The sequence below is a fragment of the Numenius arquata genome, chromosome 8, assembly GCF_964106895.1.
Source record: "Numenius arquata chromosome 8, bNumArq3.hap1.1, whole genome shotgun sequence".
Classification (NCBI taxonomy): Eukaryota; Metazoa; Chordata; class Aves; order Charadriiformes; family Scolopacidae; genus Numenius; species Numenius arquata.
The window spans coordinates 30,262,815-30,276,623 of NC_133583.1; the positions used below are offsets into that span (position 1 = coordinate 30,262,815).

General features: G+C 48.2%; 1 protein-coding gene across 1 annotated transcript in view; it reads right to left on the minus strand.

Moving 5' to 3' along the window:
- The window catches only part of LAMC1 (laminin subunit gamma 1), a 69,374-nt gene extending 59,667 nt beyond the window's left edge, over positions 1-9,707 (minus strand). The window contains exon 1 of the mRNA XM_074151881.1: positions 9,305-9,707. Coding sequence (XP_074007982.1) covers positions 9,305-9,707 — 403 coding nt within the window. The remainder of the gene's footprint in view (positions 1-9,304) is intronic.
- Positions 9,708-13,809: the final 4,102 nt, after the last annotated feature.

The window sequence follows — 13,809 nt, forward strand, 5'->3', positions numbered from 1 at the left end:
GAGGCTGTTGCTGTGACCAGAAGTGCGGGGAGATCTCAGCTGAACAACCCCATTCCAGGGAGAGGGAAACCTTCCCAAATGGCACCACCCAGGAACGCCTCAGTACCAGGAGGTAGGTGAAGCCCAGGCAAGGAGCTTCATGGGGGAAAAGGGAGAGGGGCCAGAAAACACAACTAAAGGAAGCAGGAGTTCTGCAAGTTTACAGCAACCACAGCCTTAAGCATCAGCTTCTTAAGCAGTTCGCCCAGCAGCTGCTGTCCTCCGTTACTCCAAGCGGGATAGCGGGACACATGAGACCTGTGAAGGCAGCTAGAAGGAAGGCATCAGCTGCTGAAATAAAAGAAAAGTAGGCTGCTGGACCAACCCCTGCACCCTGACCACCACAGCCAGGAGGCAAGGCAGAGGGATACAAGCCAGATCCCTGCAAATAAACCACATTTTTTCAGAAGCTGGGAGGCGAGGGCGGCCGGCAGGGCAGCCTCTCCACGGCTGCTCCCCAGGGACCAGCCCCGCAAGCTGCCGGGAAGAAAATCCCACTGCAAAATCCCACCGGATGGGAGCATGTAAAGACCTGCAGATGAAAGGACTATAAATAATCATTATAATCAGAAGTCCTGGGACAAGAACGTCATCTTTTTGCTCAGTCAAGCAAGTTCACTTAACGCTGCGATACCAAGAAGCATCTGATGGTATTTTTTCCAGAAGGGACTGATCTCTCATTCCGCTAATCTCAGCATAAGGTACACCCAGCACAAACCGTGCCTTTCAGAGCACGTAGCTTATACTCCACAACCTTTTAAGTACAGCATAATAAAGTACCACGAAAACTGCCCGTTTATCCCCCTTGAAGAGGTTCAATGCAACCATTTGCTTAAAGACTCTATGAGATGCACTCAAAGAAGGTTAGAAAGATTCACTTTCCTGAAACAAAATATGCAGGAAAGATAAAGAGTTTTGGTTTGTTTTTTTTAAAAAAAAATCTGTTCAGGATCCTTGACTTTTTCCCCCAACGAAAAACCCAAACCAGCCTAAGCAAAACATGCTGTATGAGCACCAGCTCACCCAGGTGGGAATGAGGTCTTTTCTGATGTCGAGTGGGTTGAACTATAAAGCAGACCTTGAAAAATAACTTGCAAGATGAAAGCAACATGCTTAGAACTGGGCTGGTGCCAGCCTCAAACTCCACAGCGCTCCCTCAGCCACGGAGCACCCAAGGAACGAGTGTTTTGGGCAACCTACTGGCAGGTCAAGCGCTACCACGGTCAGCCACTGCCCGCTTGAACACTCACGTGCTGGGGAAGAACCCTTCTTAACAGGCAGGTCTTGATGTGTGGTAGGTTTTTTGGGTCGTGGGTTTTTGTTTGGGATTTTGGTTTTTGTTTTTCTAAGAGACTCCACAGATGTAGCCGGTCTTTCAGTTATAAAGGGTTAAGAGCAATGCAAGGGCCAAATTTTACTCCGTTCCACTTCAGCCCATGGGTAGCAGCTGCCACACCGTAAGCCATTTAACAATCCTGCACCCTGATTTTCCCAGAGCAGCATCTCAATCCCACAAAGATGAATTAGAGGATTACCCCACTGCCATGGGGCTAGTAATCTCCTGTAAAACATAGGACCCGCTACAAAGTCAAGTCAGACAAGCAATTCTCTCTCTCACCAAAGCCCGCAACAGAGACAGAAGAACATAACAGAAAGCTGTCCAGAGAACCCACAAATCCTGGGTCTTTGCAAGATCTCAATATACCATCTTTACAAATGCCTTAAAAAAAAAAAAAATAAAATAAATAATCTTCTCCTTCCCCCACAAAAACAACAAACCCCCAAACCAACTGTGCAAATACGCCCTCAAGCTATCTGGAAGTCTACCTCCCATGTACAAGATGGTACTAGCTTACCTACCGGGGAAAAAAAATCCAATAATAGGTTTTGGATACTATTTCTAAAAGAGGAAATTTTGAAATTCTCCATTACTGAACACAGCTGTGTTGTGTCAGAACCGTAGGCATGATTAGCACTGGAAACAGCTCTTTGATGACTATCACACTGGAATATCTAAAACAAGTAGAAGCATGGAAACAAGAAGTGCTTTGCCACCCAGTTTCAAAACAAAATGCTGAAGATCACTGAATAATATATAAGGGGTTGGTCAGGGTGGGAGGGGGTGTTTATGGTAAGTGATCTCTGAAATAGGGCTGGACTGGTAGAAAAGAGATTCAAGACTGGGGGTGATTTTTTTTTTTTTTTTTAATTTAAAGAAAATTACCTTGCCTTCCTTTTTACAATTGACAAGTTTTCACCATTCTCCGAGCCTCTACATCAGAAAAAATGAGAAATCATTGTGTTTTACCTCAAATGTACCTACCACACCCCACAAAGGCAAAGAGCGAGTTGCACCTGCAACCTGGCAGGCTACAAAAGGCAGCCTCTCAGCTCAATATTCCCAGTCCCGTTTGACAACTGTACATATCTACTCTAATCTCACAGTGCAGTTGCTTTGTTAGCAGCTGTCCTGAAGCTCTTGTCAATGCTGACATCACAGCCAACACCACCATCCTACCGGCACACTGCTAAAAACCCTACATTACTCAAGGGATGCTACAGAGCAAGAGAGCAATCCCAAGTACATCCTTTGCAAACAGCTCGGCGTTATGAAGTTGTCCTAATATTACAAAGGGTTTTTAAACACAGCTAGTGATGGCACAGGTCCTCAACACAAGCCATCCACATTTATCCCTCACTTGAAGCCTGTAAAGCTTGATTTGACACACACACAGGGTACCCTGTACCTGGGGTGGGGCATGGATTGACCCAATATACTCCTGTTTGTGCAGCAGGACAGCACACCCAGCAAGGTTTCTGCAATTTATTGGTGCTCTATGAAACCCATCTTATTTTCTGATCGAAACACACTGTGGTAGCCACCAATAAGCAAGATCTCACGGTTAAGAGATTCGTAAAATCAGGCTGAAACAGTTCTTCTTGGGCAGGAGCTTACAAGGGCTCAGCTTTCGAAGGTTATTACGAACCAGAGACGGTGAGGTTAGATGTGACTAATTCCATTTAACACGCCAGACGTCGTATCCCAGCTAACCCACCGGTAGAAAACAGAGCCAGACAGTGAGCACGAAATCACTCAGCACAGCATCACCGGCAATGGTAAGTGATGAATTAGGGCCCCGAGGACACAAGCGGGAGGTCTCCGTCTGACAAGCGTTGGATGATTAAGGACGACGCTCACAGAATTATGGTGAGCTAGAGAACCAAGTTTCCCATCCCATCCATCTGTGCTGGAATTTATTTTCTCTACGTGTTGTTTGCAGAGAAATCCCATTTTTCACTTCTGTGGGAAGCAGCAGCCTGGCATTTTCACTCGCAGAGTCAGGGAGGCCGGGAAAGTCTCCCAAAGCCTCAGGCTATAAGAGAAACGCTACTTAATGCTACTGAATAAGCTAAAAACTTTTCGGTAAGCTAACAATTCTGAGCAGCAAACGACAGTTTCCAAGGTTTAAACCTATAACAGCAACTATTTGACTGTGTCAAAATCCACGATTAATCCTTCTAGCAACTCAGGACAAGCACCACAAATAGCAGCTGTTTCTGCAGCAGAACACCACACCATCCCAGCTCTCTCCATCCCCCAAAATAAGAGCTGTACCACGTATAGTATTCCCAAAAGGCGTCACGCAGCAGCATCGGCGTCTCAGAAAAGACACAGGACGGAGGAATTGGAGAAAACCTGGGAATTTAAAGGGTATGCAGGAAGCGATAAAGAGCTTTAAAGCAACTTTATATAACTGCACTGAACAACTGCTGGCCATTAAAAGCCCCGATCTCTTAACTACTCGTGTTGAAACCTGCAAAATGTAAATCAAGCCTTTGCAAGACCAACTAAAATAGAGTCCCCCCAGGGCTCCGCAAATACCACGGTGAAGCCACTGCGGCGTGGGGCCGCAGCCCGGGCTCAGCACGTCTGCGAGAGCTTCCCGACACACACCCCAAGTAACACCAGCCTAAGTGCCGGAAACGCTCTCTCCCAACACATTAATTACCATTTCTCCGTTTTTAAATTGCAGCTACGCTATGCAAAACTTCACGTGCGCACGTCCTGCTTGTTTCGCCGTTGGTTTCACAGCGGTTCCCTGGGAAGGCAACGAACCGCAGCCTCGTAAAGTTTTAATAGGATAACCGGCAAACTAACAGCACATCTCTGCTAAATAAAACAAAGCAACCAATTGCATCCCAGTGGCACAAACTACATACTCAAATTCAGGCACATTTTACAGACCTCCCTTTACACAAAAGCTGCTTTTTTTGTACTAAAGGGAAAAAAAAAATACCAAAAAACTCTTCTGCTACAAAAAAACTGGCAAATCAAGCCAAAGCTGAACATAAGAACTGGCATCTTGCCTGGGTTTCCTTGTAAATGCCTTCAAATGGCAGTCATACCCCAAACTACACTTCACGGACAAAGTATATATAACCAAGCATGATCGCTCTCCTCAAAGCCAAATAAAGGACTGAGCAGTTAGAAAAGGGGGAGCTGAAGGAGATGGGCAATCCATTTTTAACAACTAGAAGCTTTTACAAGTTTTTCTTTATTTTATACCTACAAGATACCATCCAGCTTGGTGGCACAGGTTTCTAGGCTGGTCTACAGTAGGGATTTCAGAAGAATTCAAGAGCAGGATCCGTGGTTCTAACCACGGTCCATGCCCACAAACACAGCCGACATGTTTTTAACGAAGGCAGACAGCAATTTAATTTTTCTTCTTGAAAGGCAGGCTGCCTTCCAGCACCGAATGCCAGCTCCTCTTCCCAGGCAATGAGAGAAGAGGTGGGAATCAGTCTTTCCTACCTACCAGATAGTCCTGAACTCACAGCTGAGGCCACCGGCATCATCGGTCAAGCACATCTCCTGGGCACCATCGCTGCTGAGACGCAGCAGATGGGGAAAGCCAGACCAGACTGCTCCCAGCTCACGGGCTTACTGATAAAAGCGCGGCTGCTCTTAGCAGAGACAGGGCCACGAAACAGCCACCAGCGTGCTGAGGACGCTACCTCTTTGTCCCAGGCACAAAACACCAGGATCACAACAGCTGAAATCGAGCAGATCCGGGCAGAGAATAAAAGTGGTGGGGAAAAATGAGAAGTGGATCTAGCGGGGACAGTTGGGAACAGGAAGGCACGTGTAAGAGTGGATAAAAAAAGGCATAGAAACAGTAGAAACAACAGAAAACACACAGGAATTAGAGCTGCAGAAGGAAGAAGTGAGAATCAGCTCTGAAAAAAGATAAAACATCTAAAAAAATACAAGTCTTTGCCTAGCAACACTGCCCAGCTCCAAAAACACTCCATGCACCTCCACGCTCTTTTTTCCCCTTCCTCCAGTGTTCAAAGGAGCATCTTTAGCACACAGCTTTGTTTTGGCACGTTAGGGGTCTAAATAGCAAAGCCGTGCTAAAACGTATGCACACAAAGCATTGGGGAGATGCCAGAACTATCCCAATGCTCCCAGCAGAAGCAAACAGCACAGACCGTAAAAATAATGTGACACTCTGGCTTCAAAAAAAGCAGACAACTAACTACATACCATGATGCCTCAGCTTCCATCTCCTATTTAAAAGTTGGCACCGCTGCCCCTAAGTCCCTTATTCCTGGAATATACGGGAACGTGGGGGGAGGGCAACGTCAGGGTAAAAAAAGACTGGTTGGGTCAAGTCTAAATTGGAAATAATTCAACCTGAGGAACTGGAAAAATGGGGGAAGCGAAGGGATACTTCTAAGAAAAGTGGAAGAAAGGGCACAGCGGTGCTCCCCCCTCCTCTCATCCACTAACTTAATTATCCAGACACCACCCTGCAAGCAGGTTCAGCTCCTGCCTTCTCCTGATTTACAGCAGCAAACTCCTGTCTCCAAGCCTCCTGGGGGAGGACTTTTATTTAGAGGGTCTTAATACCCTCTCTCTCATACAAAGAGAGACAACTTTTATAACTCCTGATGCTCCTAGTGCAGAGACTGGTAATTACCCCAATTCTCCTCTCCCCAGGGAGCACCCTAACTTCTGGGCACAGACCTCCTTTCCAAACACTCCTGGGATCTGAGCCTTTAACTTACTAAGAGTGATCCACATTGTATTTTTCCTATATCGAGTCCTTTGACAGCATCTAGTCTCAAAACTAAAGATTTTTAAACAAGTTCAGAACTGCAACTTGTAAGAAGATTCAAAGGAACTCCTGCAGCACAGTCACACATGTTGGCAACAGACCCACGGTTCTCATTGACCTTTTGCAGGCTCCTCCAAAATGTTGCACTGATCTACAGGGACCGAACATTGCTGGACGTTAATCAAGACATTCCAAACTGCCAAAAACTCAATGCAGGGTGGCATTTGCACGCTGGAAGCCCAGAGCCGACGCTGCTGGTCCTGAACGGGTGCAAAGCAGTGCAAACCATTCAGGTAGCCATGCTCTTAGAAATAAAGGCAACTGCAGCTTCAAAAAAGGATACAGGTTTAAGCACACAGCCTAATCCTCAAAGATCACACAGAACTAACTGCATTAAGGGGCTCTGTGCCCCAGAATGCATTCATATCCTACAGGGTACACAAATACTTGCCAAGCCCTTTACCTCTTCTCTCTTACTGATGTCCGAACGCGGCACCCAACAGCTCACACCAAGATGGCTTGAAGTCTTCACAAGAGCAGAGCAGAGCAATGCTGCAGAGGAGTTTGGGGCACTTGAGGCTAAAATGGCGCTTTTTTAGGGTATTTGACAGTCGTTCAATGTGCAACGACCTCAGCAACACATAAAAAAGCATATAGGAATATTTACTGCTCATACAGCACGTGCACAGATAGTTTAACGCTTTGCTATCAGTCTTCCTAACGCTAAGTCCCGCCGCCACCACCACGCTCATAACTAGCTTCCCATTCTTAAAAGGCTTTACAGTACAAATGCCCCACCCAAAAACCTAACTGGAAAAAAAAAAAAAGAAACAAAAAAACCCACTCTCAAATATCTGAAAGTCAGCCAAGCAGCTTCTTCTTAAAAAGTTGTACTCCAGCCTAAAAATATGCCAGAACAAACTCACAAAGACACAAGAGCCTGCAAACAAACCCAAAACCCAAGCGACTGACAGCAATCGCGTTGCAATGGTACAGTATTTAAAAGATGCAGTTGTTTTCATCAAAGAAGCACACACATTTCTTCAAAACCCAAGACACAGCATACTGTTTGCTCCAGTACGTCGGAAAAACATTCTTTTTCAAAGAACACCCATATACACACAGGTGCACAGACTCAAGGGCAGCAGTAACACAGACATGCCTATCAACTAAGCTTTACCTTGATGATGAAGAATTACAATGACGTTCTATTAAAGAAGAAGTTGAGATCAAATCTTAGCTTACTGGTTTTTTCCAGGTATCCTAAATAAAAATCCCCAATGTACCAAAAAAAAAAAAAAAAAAAAGATGATAAAGAGGCCTTAGTAACTACCTCCCCTTATCCAAACAATTACGTATGCTTATGTGGTATATGTATTTCAAAGAAACACTTCAGGGAGGTGAGACACTCCTGGCTGCTGGGGCAGATGGATGCGGTCAGCAGGTGACCCCTGGTACAGCACTCAGCACCATCATCTCCATTTCACCACCGCAGATGGGAGCTTTCACAACTCATCCTCAGGTTGTGACCCGAGATCCAGCTCCCCCACCCCTAACACAACTGGCTTTTTTCCTCCAAATCACACTGAAAGCGCAATGCGGTGTTGATGCTAAAACTTAAGGTTCAACAGCAGCTCTTGAATAGAAACTCTGAACGGTTATGCTGAGGCTTTTTTAATTTTTACTTTATTTAATGATGCGAGGAAATAAGCTGTGGTTTTAACCTTCTGTTGGCTGGCTTGTATTCCAAACCAATTACCCTTTCTCCACGTCAAGACAGCTTAAATAACTGAGCGAACAGAGGAAAAGAAAAAGCTTGTCCACAAACCAAAGTGACAGCTAAAATACTTTATCCCAAAGGAAACTCTGGGAATGCCAATTAACCGGAAAACTCTTTTTCCTTTTTTTGACTCGGTGTTACATGTTCCGCAGCAATGCTGACTGCTCTCTCACAAACCTCACCCACACAGGATTTAGTATCTAAAAGACAGCGCTGCCCCAGTATAAGAGAACACAGAGCAGATGTGCCCCCGCACACACGCCTTTTCCTGCAGCGCTTGCCACTTTTCAAACCAGCCTCTCCCACCCCGAATCCTCAGCCTGTTGCTGTTTGGAAGATTCCTGGATCCGAGGTGCCGGGGGGAGGAGACGAGGGCAAACTCTGGAGAGCCCAACCAAGACAGGCTCCTGGGAAGCAACCCCCTCGCGACACTCACATTCGCTCTGCCTCCGCGGAAAAGGCTGAAACTCAAATATGAGGAGAAACTTCTTTACAGTGAGGGTGACAGAGCCCTGGAAGAGGCTGCCCAGGGAGGTCGTGGAGTCCCCTTCTCTGGAGATCTTCAAGACCTGCCTGGATGCAGTCCTGAGTGATGTGCTCTGGGCAATCCTGCTTCAGCAGGGGAGTTGGACTAGATGATCCCTAGAGGTCTCTTCCAACTCTGACAATTCCGTGATTCAAGTTCACAAAGCTCTGGTTTGCAGCTACAGTTACCCCTAAAGAAGGCACACCAGCAGCCGAGGGGGTGAAGAGCCTGTCTCCTGTCCCGTGGGACAGAAGCAGTGGCCGAGAAGACCCCAGCCACAACTGGGAGGGTTGATGTGAGAGGAAGCGCATCATAGAACCACAGAACCGTCTAGGTTGGAAGGGACCTTTCAGACCATCGAGTCCAACCACCAACCTAACACTGACAAAAGCCATCACTAAACCATGTCTCCAACCTCCATGTCTCCAAGCACCATATTTGCCCGTCTTTTAAAAACCCCCAGGGACGGTGCCTCAACCACTCCCCTGGGCAGCCCGTTCCAATGCTCGATAACCCTTTCAGTGTAGAAATTTTTCCTAATATCCAACCTAAACCCCTCCCCGGCGCAACATGAGGTCGTTTCCTCTTGCCTACCCAGCCGGCATCTCCCGTTCCCACCCACCCAAAACCCTGCTTCGGCCACTGCCTACCCCCCTCCTCCCCCCCGGGGCCTACTTACAGCCGCCTATTAATTAACTTCAGCCCCAACGAGGACCCCCACCGGCACCGTAGCGGGGCGGTCCCTCACGCGCGCACACACACACACACACACCCCCGCACCGGCTTTGGCGCCCTTTCCCCTCAGGACGGCCGGGGTGCGCGGGCGCCCCTTACCCAGGTGGAGGGTGAGGTTGACGGCGGTGGGGTGCTGCACGCCGGCCAGCATGGTGCGGCTCTGCCACCAGGTGGCGTCGGCCGGGCTGTTGTAGTCGGTGAGGAAGGCGGCGCCGTGGCGCAGGTGGGGCTGGGCGGCGTCGCAGAGGTGGCAGGACTGGGTGACGCCGGTGACGCCGGTCTGCACGCAGTACTCCTCGGCCGGCTCCCCGCACGTGTGGGTGGCCAGCACCGTGGCGTTGAAGGCGGCGTTGACGAACTCGGGCATGCAGCGCTGCGGGCGGCCGCTCCGCTCCTCCGTGCATTCGTCCATGGCGCCGCCGCACCGCCCTGGCAACCGCAACCACAACCACAGCGCCGCCAGCCACAGCGCCAGCGCCCGGCGCTCGCCGCCGCCCCCCATGGCGCTCCGGCCGCCGGCGGAGGGGCTGGCCCGAGCGGCGCGGAGCCGGCGGAGGGGCTGGCTGGGCTCCTTCGCTCGCTCGCTGGCTGCCGCCGCTCCGCGCCTGGCCGCGGGCTGGGCTGGGATGGGATGGGCCCGGCCCGGGCGAGGTGAGGCGGGGCTGCCGGCGCGGGGCAGGCCGGGAGCGGAGTCCCGCCGGCGGAGCGGGGCCGGGAGCCACCCCCTCCTCCTGGAATGCGCCGGCTTAAAGGGGCGATGGCGGCGGCGGCGGGGTCCGCACCGCCGTGAGGGGAAATGCTCCTTTCCCGCCCTGCGCCGGTCTGTGCTGCCGCCTCTCGCACCGCAGCGGGCGCCTGGGCTGCTGGTGGTGCCACCGGAGGGGCGACCCCCTCTGTGATACCGTTGCTGAGGGGGGAATATCTTCCCCGGGGCACCGGTGGCGTTGCCCGGGCTGGCCCCTCCACCCTCCCCTCATGGCGCCGGGGTTAGGGGCCGCCTCCGCCCTGTCAGAACCCCCCCAGGAGCCACCCACTTCTTTCTTTTAAAGGCTTTTTCAAGGCGGAGGGGGAGGCAATAATCGAGTTTCATTCTCACGTTCCTCAAGAAATGTGAGAAAACTGATTGTGCTTTCCCGGTTGGACCGCCCTGAAGCCCGATAGTCTTGTGCGGTTCGAGGGCACGGGCCTGAAACTGGGCCTGAGGGGGACCCGTGTTGCCACCTCAGCTTCTGTAATTTTTAAATGGACTTCTAGCTGTTTTCATATCTAAATCCAGGCCTCCGCGGTGCTCAGGGGCATTGGCGCTGCCAGACTTGACCAAAGACTGAGTTACGATTTTTAGCTATCGCCGTAAGGTCTCCCTCTACCTTTTCGGGTTGAGGAACTGCGTAAAGATTAAAATGCAGGCATCGCGTAAAGCCAAAACTGCTTTTGTAGGATAAAGTGCCTCCAGAAGCCTGCTCAGGAAACGAGAAACTAGTCCTCATGATGGAAATTGATGGGAGAGTCAAGGGAAGGCTTCGTCAGCTCGGTGTTGGGTATATTCTGAGAAAGCCTGAACGCAGCCTGTGGCCGAAAGAGCAGAAAAAAAAAATACAGTCTGTTCTGGGAAAAAGATGCCCTTCCTTGTTTTGAAGTAAAAACACGTATCCTATAGAAGCCGACCCTTCGCTTCTTGCATTAAGAGCCTGCATGGGACTATTCACAGGGTCGTCACAGCACATACTTGGAAGCAAGCCTGGAAATTATCCGGCTGCTGGCAGATGTTGTTATTACATTCGGCGCTACACATCGGTGCGGTGGTTCTTGTTGCCTCCCCAGCAGAGTGTTCCCCTGGCCATGATGAGATAGATAGCCCCTGTGCCGAGAGTCCCCCGGACACCTCCAGCACCGGCAGAAGGGACGCAGGGGCATTACAGAGCCATCGCTGCGTGGTTGTTGCTCAGGCTGGAATTACACATCTCCAGCGGAAAGTTTGATTTCCGCCACTTCCCCCCCACACCCCTTTTCCTCAGTTTCTGAAAACAAGCCAGCTGCTGTGAAAGTGATGCTGAGCTGATGCCATCAAAGCAGAAGCCCTGGAAACAGCGTGCTGATGGAGCTTCTCAGGTTCAGTAGCAGCCTAAGTGATGCCTGGCACTTGATGGTGGACACGGCAGGGCAGGCAACAAGGAACGAGGGAGGAGGAAGCCACATGGAGCAGATGGATGTGAGCGAGGGAAGGATTAGGATAGAGGTGAGGTGAGAAGGGAGCAAGGACTCTGAACAGGACCAGAGGGTATTGCCACAAATCCCGCTCGGTGGAGCAACGGGATTGTCTGTCCACGTGTGGGAGGTTCCCATGGACAATGGAAAAAATTCAGCTTAATGCAGAATTCTTGAGTTTAAAGATACTCAGTTTTAGTACCTAAAAGCAATAATTTGCTTGAGTTTTTTAACAAATAATTTTCCAACATTTTAAAGTACGTAGGACCGTCCTCAACAGTTTATGTGAAGCCCTTCTTTCTTGTCCAGGTTACTGATTCTGATAAAGAAATCCTGAGAAAGAGATAGCTGCTGATATTTGCCATCAAAATCCACTTCACACTCATAATGTCCGTTTCATCTTTGACATACATATTTAATGTACTAGGACAGATCGAGTGATGCAGTCATATTTCATTCGGTAAACTTGCACTCAGATCTAACTAAAACCAGAATTAAATCTCATATCCCTATAAATGCATGACCTGTGCTTTCCTTTTAAATGTCTTACCTGCTGAAACACTCTATTGAAGCATTGCAGCATATTCCCTGTAACCCATTTCCTTTCCAACACAGGAAAAAGCACCCTCATGTAAAATAACCGTGTCTTAAAAGCACAGAACCCGGATAACTTGTCTGACTCTGCAATGCTTGCAGGGGTGAATAACAGTAAAAACACCTCGGTCAATAAATTCTTAGGACTGGAAATTCCCACGAAGCGGAGTGAGTCATCCTGCATGGCAGGAGTGGCCTGAAAGGAAGGAAGGACGGTGAGATAGATACGATGGGCACAACAACGAAACTTTCAATTAACCATCTGGAAAATAAGAATAGTATTTGTGGATAAGCTTCGTGACTGTGCTGGGCTTAGACGACACAGGCGTAATGAAACAGTGGAAAAATGACATAGCTGCTGCTTCAAAAGCAGGTGCAGGTCTTTAAGCACTCACTGCCCCGAATTGTGCTGATCAGAGTGATATCAAGTCTCAAGAAAGAAAATTTGCTTTCTGTTTCATAAAGAGGTGGTTAACCATAGAAATCGGCACATTACTATTTCAATTCTCTTTTGAAGTATGCAGATCAGGTTAAATAAATGAGAACAAGTCAGGAGAAAGTAAGAACAAAGAGAAGAAATGCAAAGAAGGAAAAGCAATATAAAAACCTGAAAGGAAACAGCCTTTATAAAAGCAACTCTTACAGGAAATTCTGTCAGCTTGTGGAAGGCCAGAACTCCCGAGGTCGGCAGTCTCACTCTTCCAACAGACCTCTTTTAGGAAAAAAAAAAAAAAAAAGACAAAGAAAAGCAATATTTTCTTTCCTTTTGATAAAAAAAAAAAAAAGTAAATAACAAATTAAGAGCACAGTTAGTCTCTATCCTTTTATAGCAGCTCAAACCAAGCGCTAACACACCTATACACTAAGATATTTGACTCATTTGGGGCTCATGCGGTCCAGAACGTTTTTAGAAGCGTCTTGGGGCATCAAGAACTTTAACTGTCAGTCTTCCCATACTGCTTTAGCATCAGCATTTGTTCACGGACAAAATTTGAGTGCATACGCTAAGGAAAACTGCTTAGAAGTTTCAGACTGTGATAGCGGAGCTTGGTTGCTCTGTGGGTTCAATTATTAAAACAGGCTGGCAAAAGCAACCTCCGCAGAGAAAAACAGCCCGCGTTTGCTAATAAAAGTAAATGGATAGCTTGAAGATCCCCAAATGAAAATTGTTTTACAGCCAAATATTTCACTACCAGCACATATATGTTAGTTTGCACTAAAAAAATGAAGGACAGAAAATCCCGATACTCGCCATCGGCTTCACAAAGTCATCAGCCACTGGAGGAGGCACACAAGCAACCTTAGGAAATGTCCCTTGTCACGATCTGGCCCGGTTTGGGCAACGTAAGAAGAAGTTTCCAGCAGTTTTCTGCCCTGCCCTCCATCACGCAGGGGCTTCCTGCGGGCCCCACTGCTTTTTCTCAGTGGATGCAATCAAAACAACAGTAATCGCAGCAGACATCCCCTCCCCGGCCACCAAATAACCAGAAACACTTAAAAGAAAGTGAGCGAGTCAGCAGATTCATCAAAGAGTTGGTGCAAAAGACTAAAAATTCAGAAAGACTGGGTGACAAGATTCAGATGCTTTTACAGGTGGAGGCAAAAAGAAACCACACTGCAGTCTGCAGTGGTGCATTGGGGAATGCAGGAAAAAAAACCTGCTCTAAACCGTTTCTTTTTATGAAGATAAAAACCAAGCTTTAGGCTTACTTGTTTTCTTATCTTGCTTTAAAACTTTATTTTACTCAGTTGGATTAAATATTTTGACTTAGTCCCAGCTGGGATAATCTCTGTGATTCCACTAA